Source organism: Triplophysa rosa, unplaced genomic scaffold (genome assembly GCF_024868665.1).
Source record: "Triplophysa rosa unplaced genomic scaffold, Trosa_1v2 scaffold124_ERROPOS103670, whole genome shotgun sequence".
NCBI classification, from domain to species: domain Eukaryota; kingdom Metazoa; phylum Chordata; class Actinopteri; order Cypriniformes; family Nemacheilidae; genus Triplophysa; species Triplophysa rosa.
Window position 1 is genome coordinate 53,931 of NW_026634122.1, and position 18,783 is coordinate 72,713.

Consider the following 18,783-nt stretch of genomic DNA (forward strand, 5'->3'; position numbering starts at 1 on the left):
AACATAATATTTTTAACAGGTTTCTTCATTTAATACTCTGCATTCATACCTGTCCCTTACACCTATATCCGTGTTCCTTAATTTTTAGGGCTTATATTTATACTTTATCTCTTTATTTATAGAGATTTATGCTTTCATCCTGTGTCTCTTTATTCATAGGATTTATATGTTTATACTTTATCTTTGTCCCTTTATACAGGGATTATATGTATATATTTATTTACAGGATTTATTTATTCTTCTCATGTGTACTAACAATTACACTCCAGAGCTTATGGCCACAGTTACACTTCAGTCATGCTCATACAGATCTCATCAAATACAATTTAAACACACACCATCAAGTTTGCACTCTGTCTTTATAAATTCACATTTGAATAAATAAAAGGCAACCCTTGAACAATCACACTATCAACTTTGCACTCTATCTTCGTTTTCACTCTGGAATCAACGAAAGGCAACACTTGAACACACACACCAACAAGTTTGCACTCTATCTTCGTTTTCACCCTGGAATCAACGAAAGGCAACACTTGAACACACACACCAACAAGTTTGCACTCTATCTTCGTTTTCACTCTGGAATCAAAGAAAGGCAACACTTCAACACACACACCAACAAGTTTGCACTCTATCTTCGTTTTCACTCTGGAATCAACGAAAGGCAACACTTGAACACACACACCAACAAGTTTGCACTCTATCTTTGTTTTCACTCTGGAATCAATGAAAGGCAACACTTGAACACACACACCAGTACCCATGAATTCACTTCCCCCAACATCATGAGTAACCTACAAGTTTGCACTCTGTCTTCATTGATTCACCTAGAAAAAATGAAAGGCAACCCTTGCAGGACTTTTGACCTATAGGACTCATTAGCGCTTTTATTTCAATACTATTATAATCTAATATAAATTCTACACCTACATAAGTATTAAAATCTGCATTCACTGTTCTCATCAAAACCGACTCAACAGAAAACACATTAAGTAATGCATTCATACCTTTCTGCGCTCTCACTCCACATTTTCAAAAACAATTATTACCATACAAGACTGACACAAACATAAAACAAAATTTACAAACACTAGTACTAGCATTTTCACCTGCACAGGACTTTGTTTTCTATCAATAACTATATGGTGTAGATTAATAAACCATCTGTATCATCACTATCCAACTCAACACCTTCTTAGTAATAAAACAGATTAGTGCATGCACTTGTTTCCTTTGGAAGTGGAACCCTGTAATTCTTATTAATCTTTTTATTCTTAAATTTGGAAGAGCACTGTGAGAATCCTTACCACCACAAGCTTCTCTTTGATGAAAAATACAAACTTAGTAAATAAGCAAAAATGCTTACCTCATGTTTTAGGTGGCCACCCGTTTGTATTTCTCATATATTCTGCTTGCCGTGGTCTCTCACTTTTGTGCTCTTATCCAATCTCATCCTCGTCGCCATTATGTTGTGATTATTTTTGCTGTGAAGAATCACTCTCAAAGCTGTGAGTTCCATTGCCAAAGGAAGACTTTAATATCAAAGATACAAAGCCGATTTGCCTGCAGAATAACTGCTCAACTCTGGTTGGGGGAAAACCTTTATATTGTCCTTACGCCCATGCACACACACCTAAGTTATCGGGGGTTACCATTATAATTTGAAACAGATGTCTGACGTCAGCATTCCTAGCTGGTGAGGGGGGTTAATTACAAGGACTCTGCTATTTACGACTAGGGATGAACTAACACAGGACTCTGGTATTTACGACTAGAGATGAACTAACAATGACCAGAGCTTATGTAGAGATACATTTCTAATAGTAAAACAATGGGTAAATGATTCCGTTATACTTTGGTCAAATAAAATCTTCAACAAGAGATCCACCAAGTTTGCCCCGCTTGCTGCACGAGAATCGAATATGCTCACTGAGGAAAGGTAGCGTGTGAAGGTGCCTTCATGCATTAGGTGAGGGGGCATAGGGCATGCGCTCCTGTCTGTCTAGACAGACTTGGTGCAATTGGATGCTTCTACAGAGGTCGGGTACGGATGCCCTTCCCATAGGTGGGTCTCTCCACTCAATGTTTCAGAGAACCGGGGTTACGACAGTAACCTATCGTTTTATTTAGCCAATTTTTTCACTATTGCATAAATTAGATGATGCCATGTGGCTGACAGGCATGACTATGTTGAGCCGGCATCGTGATTCCAACAAATGTTTCATTTTCGTCATGTGACTCTCACTGCTCTGTGCTCCAAATCACGTTGTAAACAAATATGAACAAGGCTAAGGGGCATATAAGCTCGCGCTGTACAGACAGGCCTGACTTTGTAACTGTGAAGCTCGCGTTGTATAAAAAGGGATGCACAGTTTACGCAGACTTGCCTGACTTTATAACTATATAAAGAAGACACTTCTGCACAGCCTGTGTTGTATAAAGAAGACTTGTGTCTGTGCAGCCCACATTCTAAAAGAAGACGCAAGCCTGCACAGCCTGTGTTGTATGAAGAAGACTCGCGTCGGCGCAGCCCGCGTTCTATAAAGAAGACTCGCGTCGGCGCAGCCCGCGTTCTATAAAGAAGACTCGCGTCGGCGCAGCCCGCGTTCTATAAAGAAGACTCGCGTCGGCGCAGCCCGCGTTCTATAAAGAAGACTCGCGTCGGCGCAGCCCCTGTTGTAAAAAGACTTGCGTGACTGCGCAGCCCGCGTTGTTTAAAGCATACGCGTGACTGCGCAGCCCGCAATGTATAAAGCCGGGCTATTCAATTGGCGGCCTACGGGCCGAACCCGGCCCTCAATGTAATTTGTTCCGGCCCTTCAAGTAGCACAGTGTGAAAAATAATCTCTAAATTTAGTTCAGTCGGGAACGGACTGACGCGCGTCTGTTCCATTCAGCACGAGCTGCAGCAGCACAGAGCAGGAGTCACGTGACGTTAGGCGAGAGGCGCGACTCGCAAGCAGCCTCTCCTGTGAGATGCGTTAAACAGGACGATGACGGACTTACTTTTATTAGTTTCATTTCTGACATTTTGCTAGCACAAATAGGACCACCACTTCAAAAATACAGAGGCAAGGGCAGAGAATAAGCGCGTCGGAGAACAGTGTCTCTGTAGGTTAATATTGTTTCACTGAATTTCTCTTTTTTTGTTGTGCAGTTTAAAATACAACATCAGCACGTTTAAATGTAGAAAAAAACTTTGGATGTCTTATGGGGCAAAAATACAACATACGGGCTCCCATAGTTAACTTAGGACCCTATGATTGAATCGCGGAATCCAGGCATATGTTGCTGTATAACGCGGAATGGCACAGAATATGGCAAATGTATTATTTCAAAAAGTAGCACCGAACAACTAACACAATTCAAATTGTGCATGAGTACACAATAATGTAAGAAGCCCTTTCGTTTTGCTTTAAACTCTATAAACAATAAAATATATCGTTTTTCTTACAGTATAATATATAAATATGGTCTTGACATGCACCTTTTCTGTTGGTTCAAAGGAATTCAGAGTAATTTGGCCTGGTGTATTCAGAGTACAACAGTCTTAACAACAATCAATACTTCTCTGCCTCTTTTTAAATATCAGAACCAAATCTGCTGTCATCTGCATTTAAATGCATAGACAGGCATTTTAGGACTATTTGAACACATTTACACATATTTATATTTAATATTACACATTTAAAATTATTCTGTGGAATTCTGCAGGTTTTGCCCAAAATTTAAGTTGGAAAAAACAAAAAAAGTCTGCAGATTCCGTTATTCCGTTCATGTTATGTGGCTCTTAAAAAAATATTTTTTTCCCCCTATAGGAGCCAATTGCTCATTAACTGATTTTTTGTCTGGAGCCCTGTCCATGTAGTGCACTATGCGTCATTAACCATGTTGGACATAAAAAAATGTGTTATGAAGTGGCTGATATGAGGTGCCACTTCAGCAGCTCCGCTAGTGAAGGGGTGGGACTCTTCGGATTCTTAAGCGCATTTGATTGGACAAGTACTTTGACGAGAGGCTGCAGTGTAGCGCGATGTCATGGAATTTCTAGATTTTTTTTTGAGTGCACATGCCAGACTATCAGATTTGAACGGTTATATCTTCTAAATGCGAATTTTGTCAATGCTTAGGAGCATATCAGTTTATCACTGAGCTTTCCTGAGGCTCAGTGGTTAGAGTATGGCACTAGTAATGCCAAGGTCATGGGTTCGATCACAGGGGATTGCACATAGTCAGAAACAAAAATGTATAATACAATGCAATGTACGTTGCTTTGGATAAAAGCATCTGCCAAATGTAAATGTATTAAAGTCCTTAAGGCTAACTTATTTTTATTAAAACTTTAATTTTGATTTCAGTGGGGCATTAAGAATTTCAAGTGTGAAAACTTTATTTTTGCATTATCATCTATACTAAACTTTGTCGCTTAGGGCTTCTTCTGTCAAACCGAGGATGATTTTGATGACTGGTGTGCACAGATTCGTAAGGTCATTACTTGTTTTGTTTGATTTTAATTAGCCTTTGTTCTTAGTTGTACTCCTATTTACTGTCCTTTTTTGCCTATGCAGGTTTCAAACTGTAGATGTCTTCCTATGTTTGAATTAGTGGACAGTCAGCCATCTCATCTAATCACTACTGATGTACTAAATCTCACTCCAGGTAATCATGAATATTATATGTTGCATCCATTGTACGCAGATTCAAATATATATGGTATACGGTAGGGATGGGCATTTTTCAATAAAATCATATTCGAATATTTGAGCTCATTTAAAACGAATATTGGAATATTTGTTTATTTAAATCAAGTTAAAGGTACAGTTCGTAACAATTTTGCAGTAAAATATCCAAAAACCACTAAGCCAGTGTTATATATTTTGTTCAGCTGAGTACTTATCTCAAATGTTTCAAACTACTTTTAAATCGTAAGAAAATCGGCATTCTAAACAGTGATACGGGGCCGTGCAGCCGCCTGTCAATGGCGTCATATCCGCGTTACCCTTTGTTACCGCATTTACTGATGTAGAAACCGCATGACAACAATGATTGATTTGAACACTTGAAACTGTGCAGTGTTATCACACCATCGAATTGGACATATTTACTAATTCTAATGATCAGATCACCACCGCATACACCGTTGTTCTCTCTGTCGTTTCATTGTAAGTGTCTGTCTTATTTAGCTCTGCATTGTATCAATAAATAAAATCAACAAAGGTAACAGGAACGATGGTACATTTAAAATGGAAAAAAAAACATCGGTGCGAACTTCAATTTAGGGCTGAAGCTATCGATTTATTTTAGTAATCGAGTATTCTACTGATTTTCCATCGATTAATCGGGTATTCTTTTTAGTACTAAAGTACTTTTTCTTTATTAAAGAGCAACTCTAAATATACAAGAGAAAATAAGACAGGTCTCTTAAAATGAACAGCTAATTTGTTTCCTTTTTAGAAAAATTAACATATTTATTGCTGAAATTGCATACATTAATATCTGTGAAAACTAAACCCATTTAGTACATTCCATTGCCATATTACATTCAAAATGCAATACAGGCCTAATACAAATGTATAAATAAGAAACATGAATAAAAATAGAAAGAATAATTTCAAAGGTAAACAACTAACTTCAGCTTATGCATGATTCATTTAGTTTATCTAAATTAGTTTTAGTTTCTTTTTTTACTATTAAATAGTAATATATTTGTCCACATAAAAATACTGAGTTAACCAGACTTTTATTTTGGCAGGTCATCAGAAGACGCTTATTTTTTAGTGTGTTAGCTTCACTCAGTAAAATGTTCTGAAATAAACTCTCAGAGCAACTCTGGAGATGAAGTTCATGTGTTCATGTCCTCATAAAGCGCAGACGCAGACAAATTCATGAGCACCACGCATATGTAGCACGTTAAACTGTGCAGTTCATTCACTCAGACACGCAGAACAGCAAGATGGCATGTGTAAATAACAGGATTTGGCATCCACTAGTCCGAATCTAGTTTTATGGACTCAATGCAGCCGGAAAACAAGTTTCACTCGCAAAATAGACTAAAACTAAGTAAAATGGCAGTTCACCATTTCAGTAAGCTATCGCTTATTTATCAGCATGAGAAATACGTGTGAGCGCGTGAACAGACTAAAATGCGTGTTTCTCACGTTGAATGTGTGAGACTTGAGAGCCCTGTAACATGAATAGAGTTTCGCGGGCTGTGTGTTAGTAATAACGGTCCGTGGGGAAACGCAGCGCTCCGTGTGTACTGTAGTTAAATGGATTAAACGAGGCTTCGAGGCAATTCAAATTGCCTCGATGATTTTTTGTATTCGAATTACTCGAGTTACTCGAGGAATCGTTTCAGCCCTACTTCAATTAGAAATCTATTTACATATGCTATAACGCAATGGCCACATTTTAAGTTCTTAGAAGAAAATAGAGGCTTTTAGGTATGGAAAAAGGTACCAATCTTATGCTAAGGCCAAATTCAACATTGGCAGTCAAATGTACATTTTCATGTTTGTATTAGCATTAGTTGATGTATTTTTTATTAACGAACATGAATTTACAAAGAACAACCTCTCATTATGGTAATAAATAAAAATATAGCTGCAAGCAGCGACACGGGGCCAAGCCCACAAAATGCAGCAACGACAGAGGACAGCCTTACCAGCACAGAGCAAAGAGAGCAAAAAGGCAGAAAGAGAACATGCGTGAAAAACGGATAGGTTTAAAGAATATCCGAAAATGAAATCACAACGCACACTTCATATATACAAGCAAAAGATGTACCTCTCGGGATTCGAACCCCGCGACCTTGTGTCGAGGGGTGAGTTTCATTAGGTTGAGACACTCTGTTGACTTAGAGCACCGTGCCTGCCGAGGAGAGCTTTCAGAGCTTCAGTGTTCGACATAGGCCAATACCCGAAGGGGCTGAGATGACACTATATTATAAAGTCATTACAGATGAAGCGAAAAGGCATTCTAATAGTGTCTTGTATAATTGTGAAAATGACCTATTTAGATAGCATTTTTAATTTTCGAATAATTATTGCAGATTGAATTTTCAAATATACATGCATACCCCTAATATACGGTACACATTAAGAGAATTAGAAGCACAAATAAATAAAAATGTTGTTGTGCAAGTTATTAGCTAATCAAGCATTATAAGTGGCTTTATACAATTCAAATGAAATCCTGTGAGAGGCCATTCAAGACATAGTTCAAACTTTATTCACGCACACTATCAATCTCTCTCTCATACACTCAGGCCCGGCTCCAGAGATGAGATGAAAGGTGGGCCAAGTGATTTTCCAGGTGGGCGGAGGGGGAGTAACTATATATATATATTTTCCCCAAACTATTTACTATAAACGAACTGTTTACAAAATAACTATTTAGCTTTTTGAATTATTCTTACGTCTAGTATTAATATTGTATAACATTTTTATTTTTACCTTCTTATGCATGTATTTACATATTTTTTACATTTACATTTATTTTACATGTTACAATTTAGTAACTTTAGATTTGATGAAAAAATAAAAAGAGCTATTCATATCACTATAATATTCTCAGCATTAACTTTCTGCTCATTTTAGAGAATTCTGTCTGTGCAGAAACTACATGAAAAACATATGATGAAATATGAGAAAGAGACAATGTCACAGGCACAGTCAACTTTGAAGAGGTATTTCTCAAAAAACTGCCCCAAAAATAAAACATATATTCAGCCATTTCTGTGAGTCTCTGTCCAAAGATCATACGAGCTGAGCTTGGGAAAAAATACCACATTTGTCTAAGGAGCAACGGAAAAACTGGTTACAACAGGGGCGGGGAACCTTGATCCTGGAGGCCCACTGTCCTGCAGATTTAGCTCAAACCAGCTCAAACACATGCCTGTTGTGAAGTTTCTAGTAATGTTGAAGACTTTTTTGAGCTGGTTCAGGTGTGTTTGATTAGGTTGGAGATAAACAGTGCAGGACAATGGCCCTCCAGTATCAAGGTTCCCCACTCCTGCTTTACAATAATTTATGAACCGAATGTTGGAAAATGACAAATGAGACATCAATGGAATTGGCATGGACAAGGAGAAATAATGACTGTCAAGACATACATATTAAACAGAGTGTTCAAGAATTATAAGCATTTTTTTATAAAAAAGTTACATCTTATGATAGATCCAACTATGAGATATGGCTTGTAGATCTTTCCGATCATAAATTTAGAGTCCAGTTTCACTAGATCTCTCTCCGTCAGGAACTTATTAAACCTGGAAATATCAACTCCGTTGTGAGTCAATAGATACAGCGCTGAAGGGAAGAACAGCAGGCAGGAGACGAAGTGATGTTAAATAAACTGAAAAATGATTTATTGAATAATCTCAGTTGAGCTTTGATGCTCAGTCAAGCTCTGTCAAACTTCGTCTGACTAGAAACAGATTCAATATGTGTTTTTAACCATTCAAGATTACAGTATCAAAACATTGTCTCATGACGTTATTATGAACCTTGAGATGGAGACCATTGGATACTCATATCAGCATAAGAGACAATACAACTCCCAACAAGGTTAAACAACAGGAAAGTAAGGAACAAATAATACGAATAGAAGTGAACAATAAAATAGATGAATGAATACATATGATAAATGAATATTGTAATGAATGAGATAAATGAAATAGAATAATAAAATGAAATAAAACAAGAAACTGTATGTTTCTATCCAGATCCACCATTCCCCCCTCTTAATCATGTATGAAATAATTAGATTATGTATGATTATAAATCTAACTGATTAAAAGCAAGCAACCTGCATAATCATAACAAACCAACAAAAAAAGTTTGGTTGATCAGACCATTCTTTTCCTTTCTCCGTGCCCTTTAAATGGACAGGTTATTTTCTCTTTTATACCGCGTACTAGCATGAGTAAAGGAGGTGTGTCTAGTTTCATTGAGCTGTTGTCTGACCAGCATTGTACTTTTGGCAAAGCAAATATACAACTTCAAAGTAATGTACAAGAGCAAGATGATTTTTACCCCTGATTCTACAATTGTTACAAATGCTTTCAAATGATTCCAGATTGGACCTAATATTGATCCGAACCATATATCCCATTCAGATGAGAATATACCATGATCTTTGTTGATTTTAGCAACCTGTTCATGTAGAACTTAAGCTAAATTGTGGACTATTCCCTCAGAATTGTCTTTGTTCTTGAAATGCAGACACATAATCAGAGTTCACCAACTCTTGATAATGTGGTCTCTCGGCGTACTGATCTCGAGGTTTAAAATAGAGCGACGCCTCTCTTATCCGGTCTGCAGGTGGTTGACGCCACAGAGTGTCCTCTGCATGATAAGACCTGAATCTTTCTGCAACCTGCCGATCTGTCTGGAATCTGTATACATCAATCTGTAAACACAAGAAGAAAAGAGAAAGGAGACAGAGGAGTTCCACATTCAAGGAAACAAATAATGTCATCAACCGGCGTTGAAGCGTTGACCTTACTGAAGCGTTGACCTTACTTTAACTATTTTGAATCCCTTGTAAAAATCAAGCAGAGACCGTACGACTAAGCTGTAGTTTGGTGTAAGCTAATTGCCCATAGCCCTCCCCCTATGTTCATCATGAGGGTGACCCCCAAGTCACTAATAGACAAGGTTCTTCTCATGACTCCATCCTACAGCGGTTCGCAGGCCTCATTTGGACTTTTTATGAGTATGAGCTAAAGCTAACTTACAGTGACTAATGTGTGTCCATCTAGTCTTGCCTAATAATTTCACTGCAGAAGGTGTAACTAGTAAGACTACAAATGGACCATCCCATCTTGGTTCTAAGCCTGAATGTTGCAGCTTCTTGACAAAAACCATTTGCCCTGGCACAACACTATGTCCCCCCTCTTGGGGCATTTTCCAAGCTTCCTGAACCTGTTTTTGAGCCTTTTGTATAGCCCCGGTCTAAGTCATGCAGTACATTAAAAGTGAATCTGACATCAAATGCACATCAGCCTCAGCAAGATCTGGAGTTCCTGGTAACGACATTGGTCGGCCTGTGATAACCTCAAAAGGACTCAGTCCAGTCTCTTTGTTAGCTGATGAACGGATACTGCACAGAACTAACGGAAGAGCATCTACCCATGTCAGCCCTGTTGTTCCATATTTTGCCAGTCGTGTTTTAAGAGTCCGATTAACTCTTTCAATCATACCTGATGATTGTGGGGTGCCCTGGACAGTGGAAATGCCATTGCATTCCCAGGAGTCTGCAAACTTCCTGACACACCTGGCCAGTGAACGTTGCGCCACAATCAGAATCAATGCTGGTTGGAATTCCCCATCTGGGAATCACATCTTGAACCAAGACTTTAACAGTAAAAGCAGCAGTGCCTTTCTTAAATCCCCTTGTCCACCATACTGTGTTAAAGTGTGAACACAATTGAGAAACCCCTATGTGTCCTACACTGTGTATCTGTGTGGCAAGATAAGGAAGCAAGGCTTTTGGAGCTACCGTTCTGTTTTGATATCTCCAAATCTGACAATTTACAACCATTTTCCATCCACTCCCATTTTTCTTCCTGGGAGCACTGATTTTGCATCTCCGCTATGTCTTTGAGCTGTGTGTGATGTTCAATGACCTGCAATTGACATGCTTGAGCAGTAGGAATGTCTGCCGTTCTTGCAGCGGCAACCTTGGCTGCCTGGTTAGTGTAGCGGTTTTAGCTAACGTTATTATGTTAATGAGCAAAGCTCACCAAATATGGTTCTCACCAGATCTTTCAAGATCACATCCATGAAATGAGTTATTTAAAACATCAATTTCAGTCAAGGAATTAGTTTAGCTCAAAGGAAAATACATATAATAATCGTGATCAAATATACATATTTTACGGTCTCTGATTAGTAATATAAAGCATAACAATATTGTATGCATTCGTCCAGCGAATGCCTCAATGATATTATATACTTTATATTATCTCATGGCCATAAGTAACGTGACTTTACCAAACAGGATTTAGAGCACAGGTAGCGAATCGAAACACAGTAGAAGAGACCAAGCTTGTGAGCATGAATACAGAAAACCCATCACAAATGAATATATATGGTTGTTTATTAAACTGAGTTTAATCCTGTGCGAATAGGGTGAATGTGTAACCTAACGTTACGTCTCTAACCAAATTCACAGAAGGCTCCAACTAAGTTTACTACGCAACCTGCTATCCAATCATAGCAGTGGGCGTTTACTTCCAAGTCTTCAATGCGGCACACCCATTAAAACTGAGCGTTTGTCGAGCCGGCCTCAAAACCCAGGTAGAAAATAGCCTATTACTTATTGATTTTGATGTTTTTGAATGTACACGTCATAAGTAGACCTCATACAACAGTATAAAACAATAAACAAGCCCAGTTTATGACACCTTTAAGGTTCAAAAACGCTGTATTTCCACATACCGTGCATTTTTGTATCTCCTCTTTGCCCCGCCTCTCTCAAACACGCAGATTTTTTACAAAGCTCATCGCTCGGAAAAGCGAGGTGAGATGTGATTGGCCAGACAGAAATGTAACACCTCTTACCATATTTGGAACATCAGGTTCCAAAGCAATTGTACTGACAAGTATGCCCACATTACTTGCGTATACATTTGGGCAGTCTTAGTCAAATAATACCACAAACTGACGTAGATTTGTGGGGGTGTGGTTACACGAGGCGTTTCAGGCAGGTCTGGGTGAGCATTCACTTTTTTTGGACAGAATGCATCTTTTGTTCCGACACTTTAAAATTTGCAATTTTACGTGTCTAATACATGCATGGGCAACTTATAACACACCAAAGACACAGAAAAACACATATTCATCCATATGACCCCTTTAAAGTAAAGTAATTTATCATGAAAGTCTACATATATGTCCCCCTCCATTGATTCCTGATTACATTTCGGCGGGAGGGAGATCCTCTCCCATCCGTATGTCCATGCTGTGATTGCACTCCGTCCATGGCTCGAGACCGTTGTTTGCCGGTGTATTATACTTTCTCTTGTTCTGCTGATTACCCACGCCTGGGAACAGAAGCCAGCACTACTGCAGATAAACGTAAATAATATGACGCATTTGACGCACATCGACATATTTTAATAACTACGTTATCGATGAAGTTGAGGTGTCGTTGCAGCCCTAAAGAATTTAAAGTTACAGCCGTTTGAAAAGTGCATTTTTGAACTGCTGGTTTGTCACATGTCTATTGAGGACCACCACTACGAGTGTGCCATATAGCCATTGGTTAAGAAGAAAAATACCAACAGAAGCATTAGGGGCTATAGCCTTCGGTGCTTGGCCCCTAAAAATACATGGTCAAACAAATGTTTAAAAAAAAATGTAATTTGGTTTTAGACCAAACCAGCCAGCATGCAACCATTTAGTCATTAGTCAGAAAATATCAAATTGACAGAATTATACAGCTACAATTTTTAGAACTGTATTTTATCATGAATGTTTGCTTTATAAATTGCAAAATTGAAATGAATAAAAAATGTAAGAATTTGAAATATTTTTGTTTTACACGTTACATTTTCCTCAACAGACTTCTCAGATTCAGACCGTTTGGAGCGCTGCTTTGATTCTGAAGATGAAGAATTTGAAATACTGTCTCTGTGAAGTAATGATACATTTGCCAGACCTTCAGAATCCTGCGACAGAGCCCCGCAGTGGAAAGAGAGCAGTGAGAGAAAGGACAGAATGTCATTAATGGCTAAGGCCAGTTTGGCATTTGGTGACATACTCACCTGCGTCAAACACACAGCTTTCTTAAATGGCTATACTGACTGCTCTATGTCATCATTAATGAGCCATAGTCAGGGCTCACAGGATCATCAATATGTATTTGCATTTATGTATCTATATTAAGTCTTAACACTATAGATTTATTTTTAAGTGATATGGTGCCCTTTCACCCCCTTAATTTAAACACAGGTTTGCTATAACACATTTTATGGTATTGGTCAGAATAACTGCTTAGTTTTGATTCAGCGGGTCACGGAAGTTTGGACCTGTATCAACTTGTAAATGGCAATTAAGGAAGGTTGAGCATTTACACACATGCTAGGACAGCTTGTAATTATACAGAACATTTTTCGTGATCAGAATCTCTGTTGTACGCAAGTTTATTTTATGAATATTTACTTAATTCATTAAAAACAACAAAAAGCTGTAAAAATCAATTTAGTTTAATTATTCAACACGGGGATATATTAAAAGCTTCTCTGAAACAGCTATTTAACTCCACAGCATTCCAATTGGCTGATTCTCTGAGAAATTGATTATATTCTCACTCAAAAGCTTAATATCTTTGTGCACCTCTTCAATGGACCTTGCTGCATCAATTACCTATAGAAGAAAAAAAAACTAATTATATAGTGTAAATGACATTAAATTACCAGAACTATACGGTAATGAAAAAAAAACTTACCCTCCAGTTGACTGATTTATCTTCCATGAGCTCTTCAAACCTTCGATGAACTGTGCATTGGAAAAAGCTTGTTTCATAACGTTCAGTTCCAAATTCTCCACGGTTTTCTGCCACGCTGGGATTTAGCTGAAGAAACATTACCAGGTCTGGCTTTGGTAGTCCCACATCTGGATTCTTGCACCACTCCAAAGAGAAGCCCTAAACACACAAAACAACTGATGGCTCTACATCTTCTCTTGTTGATGTTTGTCCATTGAATCAATTTTCTTTAAAGACTTGCTGTTCTTTTTGTTTTAAGAATCTCCACATAATTTATACAATTCTGAAATGTTTCTCCTGTGTATATAAAGTTTTTAATAAAATGTTTTTAAGTAACAATAACACTCACAGGCTTGGCACTAGTGAAAGCCACTCCTGAAAATGCATAACGGTCCACCACTAGATTAATTCCCTGTTCCAACTTCTGTTTCATCAGAGGTCTGAAATGAGAGAAAGAAGCTCTGAAATTTTTTACTTAAATTGTCTGATAATCTGATTGACACCAGACTAAAGGCAGGGCAGTGCAAAGCTATGTTAACCTATACAAAATGGTCATTCATTACTAGTACAAAGCTTTATTCTTGACCTACCCATTGAAAATCAACAGGATAAACATTATACAACTGTATTACTATGTATGAACACAGAAGTGTATTGGGAGAAAAGATCATGGAAGAGATTCACTGATGATACGTTCTTGACTATAAACATGACTGGAATAAAGTGACATCAAGTCCAATTGACCATATACACAGAGCGTTCTTAAATCCCTCACTAATATAAGCCAGCTGGAAGAGAACAGTCACTCATCTGCATGGGGACATCTTCAATATTCAGAATCTAGTCAGATAAATAATCATGCTTTACATTAATTTAGTTGTTTAAACGTGAAATGAGATGCAAAAATGTTTACATTTCAGCGCCATGAGGGGAGAACAGTTGAGCACTGCTACATCTCTCAGTGTTTCTTATCAGCAGATTTCAATTCATAACTTTCTACACTCGTTGCTTAAAAAAGTGTGCAATGACATGCTACAGCTGACTGTCAGTTCACCAGAAATGCCTCATCAAAAACCAGGAAGTAGCTGTGCATATAGTCAGAAACAATAACCTACACCATTTCCCAGCGGTTTGCTGAAAAGAGCAGATGAACAGTGTGATCCTCCAGATTACTTTTCTTCATCAAGTATGAACTGATGAGTTGACCAATTACTGTGGTTCTGTCTGTATAGAAAACATTATTGCGTTAGTACAAAACAACCAACACTGCCAAAGACCACTTCAAAGCGTGTGTGTGATGGTCAAATTAATACACGTGGCGTCACAACGACTGAGAGTGCACGAGAGGTTAGCTCAATCAGACCAATGATGCTCCAAAACGAGAATTTAAAGTTATACGTTACCGTATGTCCGATTGATGTTCTTGACGTATGAAACCTGAAGTGTGGCATGACTTTCAGAGCTAATGACTGTGTAACGTTAGCTTACTTTTGAATGGCTTGTTAAACGTCTGTCCCCAAGCCTTGTGATTATAACAGGTCTCATTGGAGACCCGCATTTTTTACACAGCTAGTTATAACCTATTAGACCCTTACGAAAATTTACCATGGTTTTACTACAGTTACAACCAAAAAAACATGGTTACTGTTGTAAAACAATGGTTATCACAAAATAACCATGGTTTTTGAAAACCATGTTTTTTGTAAAAACCATAGTAAACGATGGTTACTGTAGTAAAACCACGGTTTTGTCCCAAGTAATCAATGCACCAAAAAAACATGGTTAAGGTTACACTTGTACCACAAAAAAAACCATGGTTCATTTTCGTAAGGGACATTTATTTTAAGGATTTGAACATGACAAACTTCCAGTTCCATTCCATTCGCCCCAGAGGATTTCTAAACCATCCATATCCAGAAATCCCGAAATACTCGAAAAGATTTGGAATTCATTGGTCAACAAATGTGAAAACACTTATATTTACCGGGAAATCGCATCATTTCTGCTTCTCGTCCACTCTGCTGTAGCGCCTGCACGAGTTTCAAACATTGTGTGGTTTTCCCAGCTCTGTCTACACCTTCCAACACAATTAAAGCTCCTCTACTGCAAGTCATCTTTCTTGGACGAACGAATAAAAACAATGAAAGATATAATACCAGTGGTTAGCAAGCCGTATATATACGCGGTTTTTTCCTTCAAAACCAAAAACACTTCCTCTTCTACGGCGTCCGGGAAGGGACTAAACCCGATTCACTAAAATCAGTGGTGGACACGTCACTCATGCTGTGTCTGAAACCGCTCCCTATTTAACTCATTCATTATTCCCTATACAGGCAGCGAATAACATTTGAGTCCACTATGGGAAAGAAGTGAATGGGCATTTTCCAAACGGCATATACAGTTGAGCTCAAAATTATTCATACCCTAGGTAAATATAATCAAAGAAGGCTGTAAAAATAAATATGCATCATTAAGCCTTTAGATCATTTATTTAAAAAAATACAAAAATCTAACCTTTCATTAGAGAACAGGAATCCTAAATGGGGAGGGGAATCTCATAATGAAATTAAAAAAATTCTCGAATACACATTGCTCATAATTAATAATAACAAGAGATCAGAGACAATTACTTCATCCAGAATGACTAGAGGTGGTTCTGGATGAAGGAATTGTCTCTAATCTCTTGTCATGTTTTCTCTAAACTCAGGCATTATAGGTAAAGACTCAGAGCTGTTATCTTGGCAAAAAGAAGTTTGCAAAATGTACTGAATAAGGGTATTACTAATTATGAGCAAATGTGTATTAGAGAAAAAACTTTTAGAAAAACTAGAGAAAAAACTCTATTCTTATTTGTGCATCCTCATTTCCTTTCCTCGCGTTTTAGCTCCACTATCTCTGTCCTCTTAGCGAGGAAATTCGATAATTCCCACTTCAACCAGGAAGTAACGTCTGGATTTAGTCACATTTAAAGTATTTAGTAAGATTAAAACATTAATGTCACTAATGATTTCATAGCTTAAACATTACAAGTATCTGCTAACATTAAAAGAGCGCTGTTCCATAAATTATTTCCGGGTTGAAGTCGGAATTATCAAATTTCCGAGAGCACATGAAGGCAGCATTCTTTGTATAACCTTGAGAAACAAGCAGTGTCACTGAGGTAGAGGTACTTACTCTGGTGTGTAAGCCCAAATATTTAGATCAGAGGTGCCCAAACTAGGGCCCGTGGGCCAAAGTTGGCCCGCTGAGACCTTTATTTTGGCCTGCGATGCCATATATGACAAGAGGGGAAAAACGGCAATCATGCAGATTTTCATTTCTAATTTAACATAATATTTTAACATTTTACATGACATGTTTTTGAGTGACAATAATGTACGTTAAAATTAAAGGATTAATTATTTATGATTAAGCGAATTTGACTCTTATTTACTGTGCATGCAAAAAATAACATTTTCGCAAATCAGCTTGTCAAGGAATACCGTTACCCGACGCATAGTGGACATGGCAGAGGACATTGGTGAGCAAATCAAGTGAAAGGCAGCAGCCTTTTCTGCCTTTTCAATAGCTTGCGACGAGAGCACAGATATATCTGATTCCGCACAGCTGTTGGTATTTCTACGTGGAGTAAATGAAGATTTTTCGAAAATACAGGAAAGCCCTAAAAACTTCTAGATCCGCCTACTTTTCATCACTAATAGAAGAAAACCAGCACAACCCTAGGTTTTTATTTAACACAGTGGCTAAGTTAACAAAAAATAAATCGTCAGTGACTTCTGATCCTGTATATCAGCATAGCAGTGATGAATTTATGAACTACTTCAGATATAAAATCCAAGATATTAGAGAAAAAATTATAACAATGCAATCAGAAGTGAAACCCGCTGAACAAACTAACTACTGCGCCCTTAAGGAGAAAATGCAATTATTTTGTACCGTAGATCAAGATGAGCTGTCTAAAATTATTAGATCATCTAAATCAACAACATGCATTCTAGATCCTATACCTACAAATCTACTGAAAGAGATGCTCCCAGAAATTATGGATCTTCTTCTTGGTATTATTAACTCATCTCTAACATTAGGACATGTGCCTAAAGCATATAAGGTGGCTGTTATAAGGCCCCTTGTCAAAAAATCCCAACTCGACCCTAGAGAACTAAGGAACTACAGGCCTATATCGAATCTATCTTTCATATCTAAAGTTCTGGAAAAAGTAGTTTCAACTCAATTATGCTCCTTCCTCCAAAGGAATGACATCAATGAAGAATTCCAGTCTGGATTTAGAGCATGTCACAGTACAGAGACTGCTTTGATCAGAGTTACAAATGATCTGCTATTGGCGTCTGACCGAGGTTGTATCTCGTTATTGGTGCTGCTAGACCTTAGTGCTGCATTCGATACCATTGACCACAGCACACTCCTACATGGACTCGAAAATTATGTCGGCATTAATGGAATAGCTTTGAAATGGTTTAAATCTTATTTATCCGACCGTTTTCAATTTGTAGCAATAAACAATGAGGTGTCACGCAAATCGCAAGTCCAGTACGGTGTACCACAGGGCTCAGTCTTAGGGCCTCTGCTCTTCGCATTATACATGCTACCTCTAGGAGATATAATAAAGCGACACGGAGTTAGCTTTCACTGTTATGCTGATGATACTCAACTTTATATTTCCTCGAAGCCTCATGAAACACAGCAGTTCCATCGAATAATGGAATGCATAGTCGATATAAAAAACTGGATGAGTAACAACTTTTTATTACTGAACTCGGACAAAACGGAAGTGTTACTTATTGGACCGAAAACTGCTATAAGTAACAACCAAGAATACTGTTTAACTATTGACGGATGTTCCATAAAACCCTCGTCGTCAGCAAAGAATCTTGGCGTTCTATTCGATAGTAATCTGTCATTTGAGAGCCACACAAAAAAGTATGAACATATTAGCCCGGTTCTGTCAACCTTGCACTGGTTACCTATGAAGCATCTCGTTAACTTTAAAATCTTGCTTATTACCTTAAAAGCCCTACAGTGGTTTAGCTCCTCAATACTTGAATGAACTCCTTTTGTATTACAAGTCCTTCACGTGCATTACGCTCTCTGGCGTCCTGTCTAGTGTAATACCTAGAATTTCAAAATCAAGTGCAGGTGGTAGATCCTTTCTCCTATCTAGCGCCTAACTATGGAATAGTCTTCCCTGCACTGTCCGGGCAGACATCGTCGTTAATCTGACTAAAGACGTCTCTTTAAAGTTCTTTACACTATCTTGAGGGTTTAGGCTGC

The 18,783-nt window shown here is 38.0% G+C and overlaps 2 protein-coding genes across 4 annotated transcripts in view; one reads left to right on the forward strand and one right to left on the reverse strand.

Annotated features, from left to right (window-relative positions):
* Positions 1–12,748, forward strand: part of atg4b (autophagy related 4B, cysteine peptidase) — a 58,447-nt gene extending 45,699 nt beyond the window's left edge. For 2 of the 3 annotated variants that reach the window (XM_057326709.1, XM_057326708.1), the window contains 3 exons: positions 4,431–4,487; positions 4,569–4,659; positions 12,571–12,748. In XM_057326709.1, coding sequence (XP_057182692.1) covers positions 4,431–4,487; positions 4,569–4,659; positions 12,571–12,644 — 222 coding nt within the window. In that variant the 3' untranslated portion in view covers positions 12,645–12,748. The remainder of the gene's footprint in view (positions 1–4,430; positions 4,488–4,568; positions 4,660–12,570) is intronic. The other variant, XM_057326710.1, reaches the window with a different exon arrangement.
* Positions 12,749–13,262: 514 nt separating this feature from the next.
* On the reverse strand, positions 13,263–15,744 carry dtymk (deoxythymidylate kinase (thymidylate kinase)). Its single transcript, XM_057326711.1, has 5 exons — positions 15,479–15,744; positions 14,610–14,718; positions 13,844–13,934; positions 13,456–13,653; positions 13,263–13,373 (listed from the first exon to the last, which is right to left on the reverse strand). Exons 1-5 carry the CDS (start codon positions 15,606–15,608, stop codon positions 13,263–13,265), a joined length of 639 nt encoding a protein of 212 aa, XP_057182694.1. The 5' UTR covers positions 15,609–15,744.
* Between the last annotated feature and the right edge of the window lie 3,039 nt (positions 15,745–18,783).

Bases quoted from the DNA above. Each gene is read 5' to 3' on its own strand.
- dtymk (XM_057326711.1), bottom strand. From the start codon at position 15,608: ATGACTTGCAGTAGAGGAGCTTTAATTGTGTTGGAAGGTGTAGACAGA. The intron at 13,935-14,609 runs GTAGGTTATTGT...CTCTCATTTCAG, and splicing joins GCAAACCGCTGGGAAATGGT to ACCTCTGATGAAACAGAAGT. The intron at 13,654-13,843 runs GTGAGTGTTATT...TTGTGTGTTTAG, and splicing joins CTTTCACTAGTGCCAAGCCT to GGCTTCTCTTTGGAGTGGTG.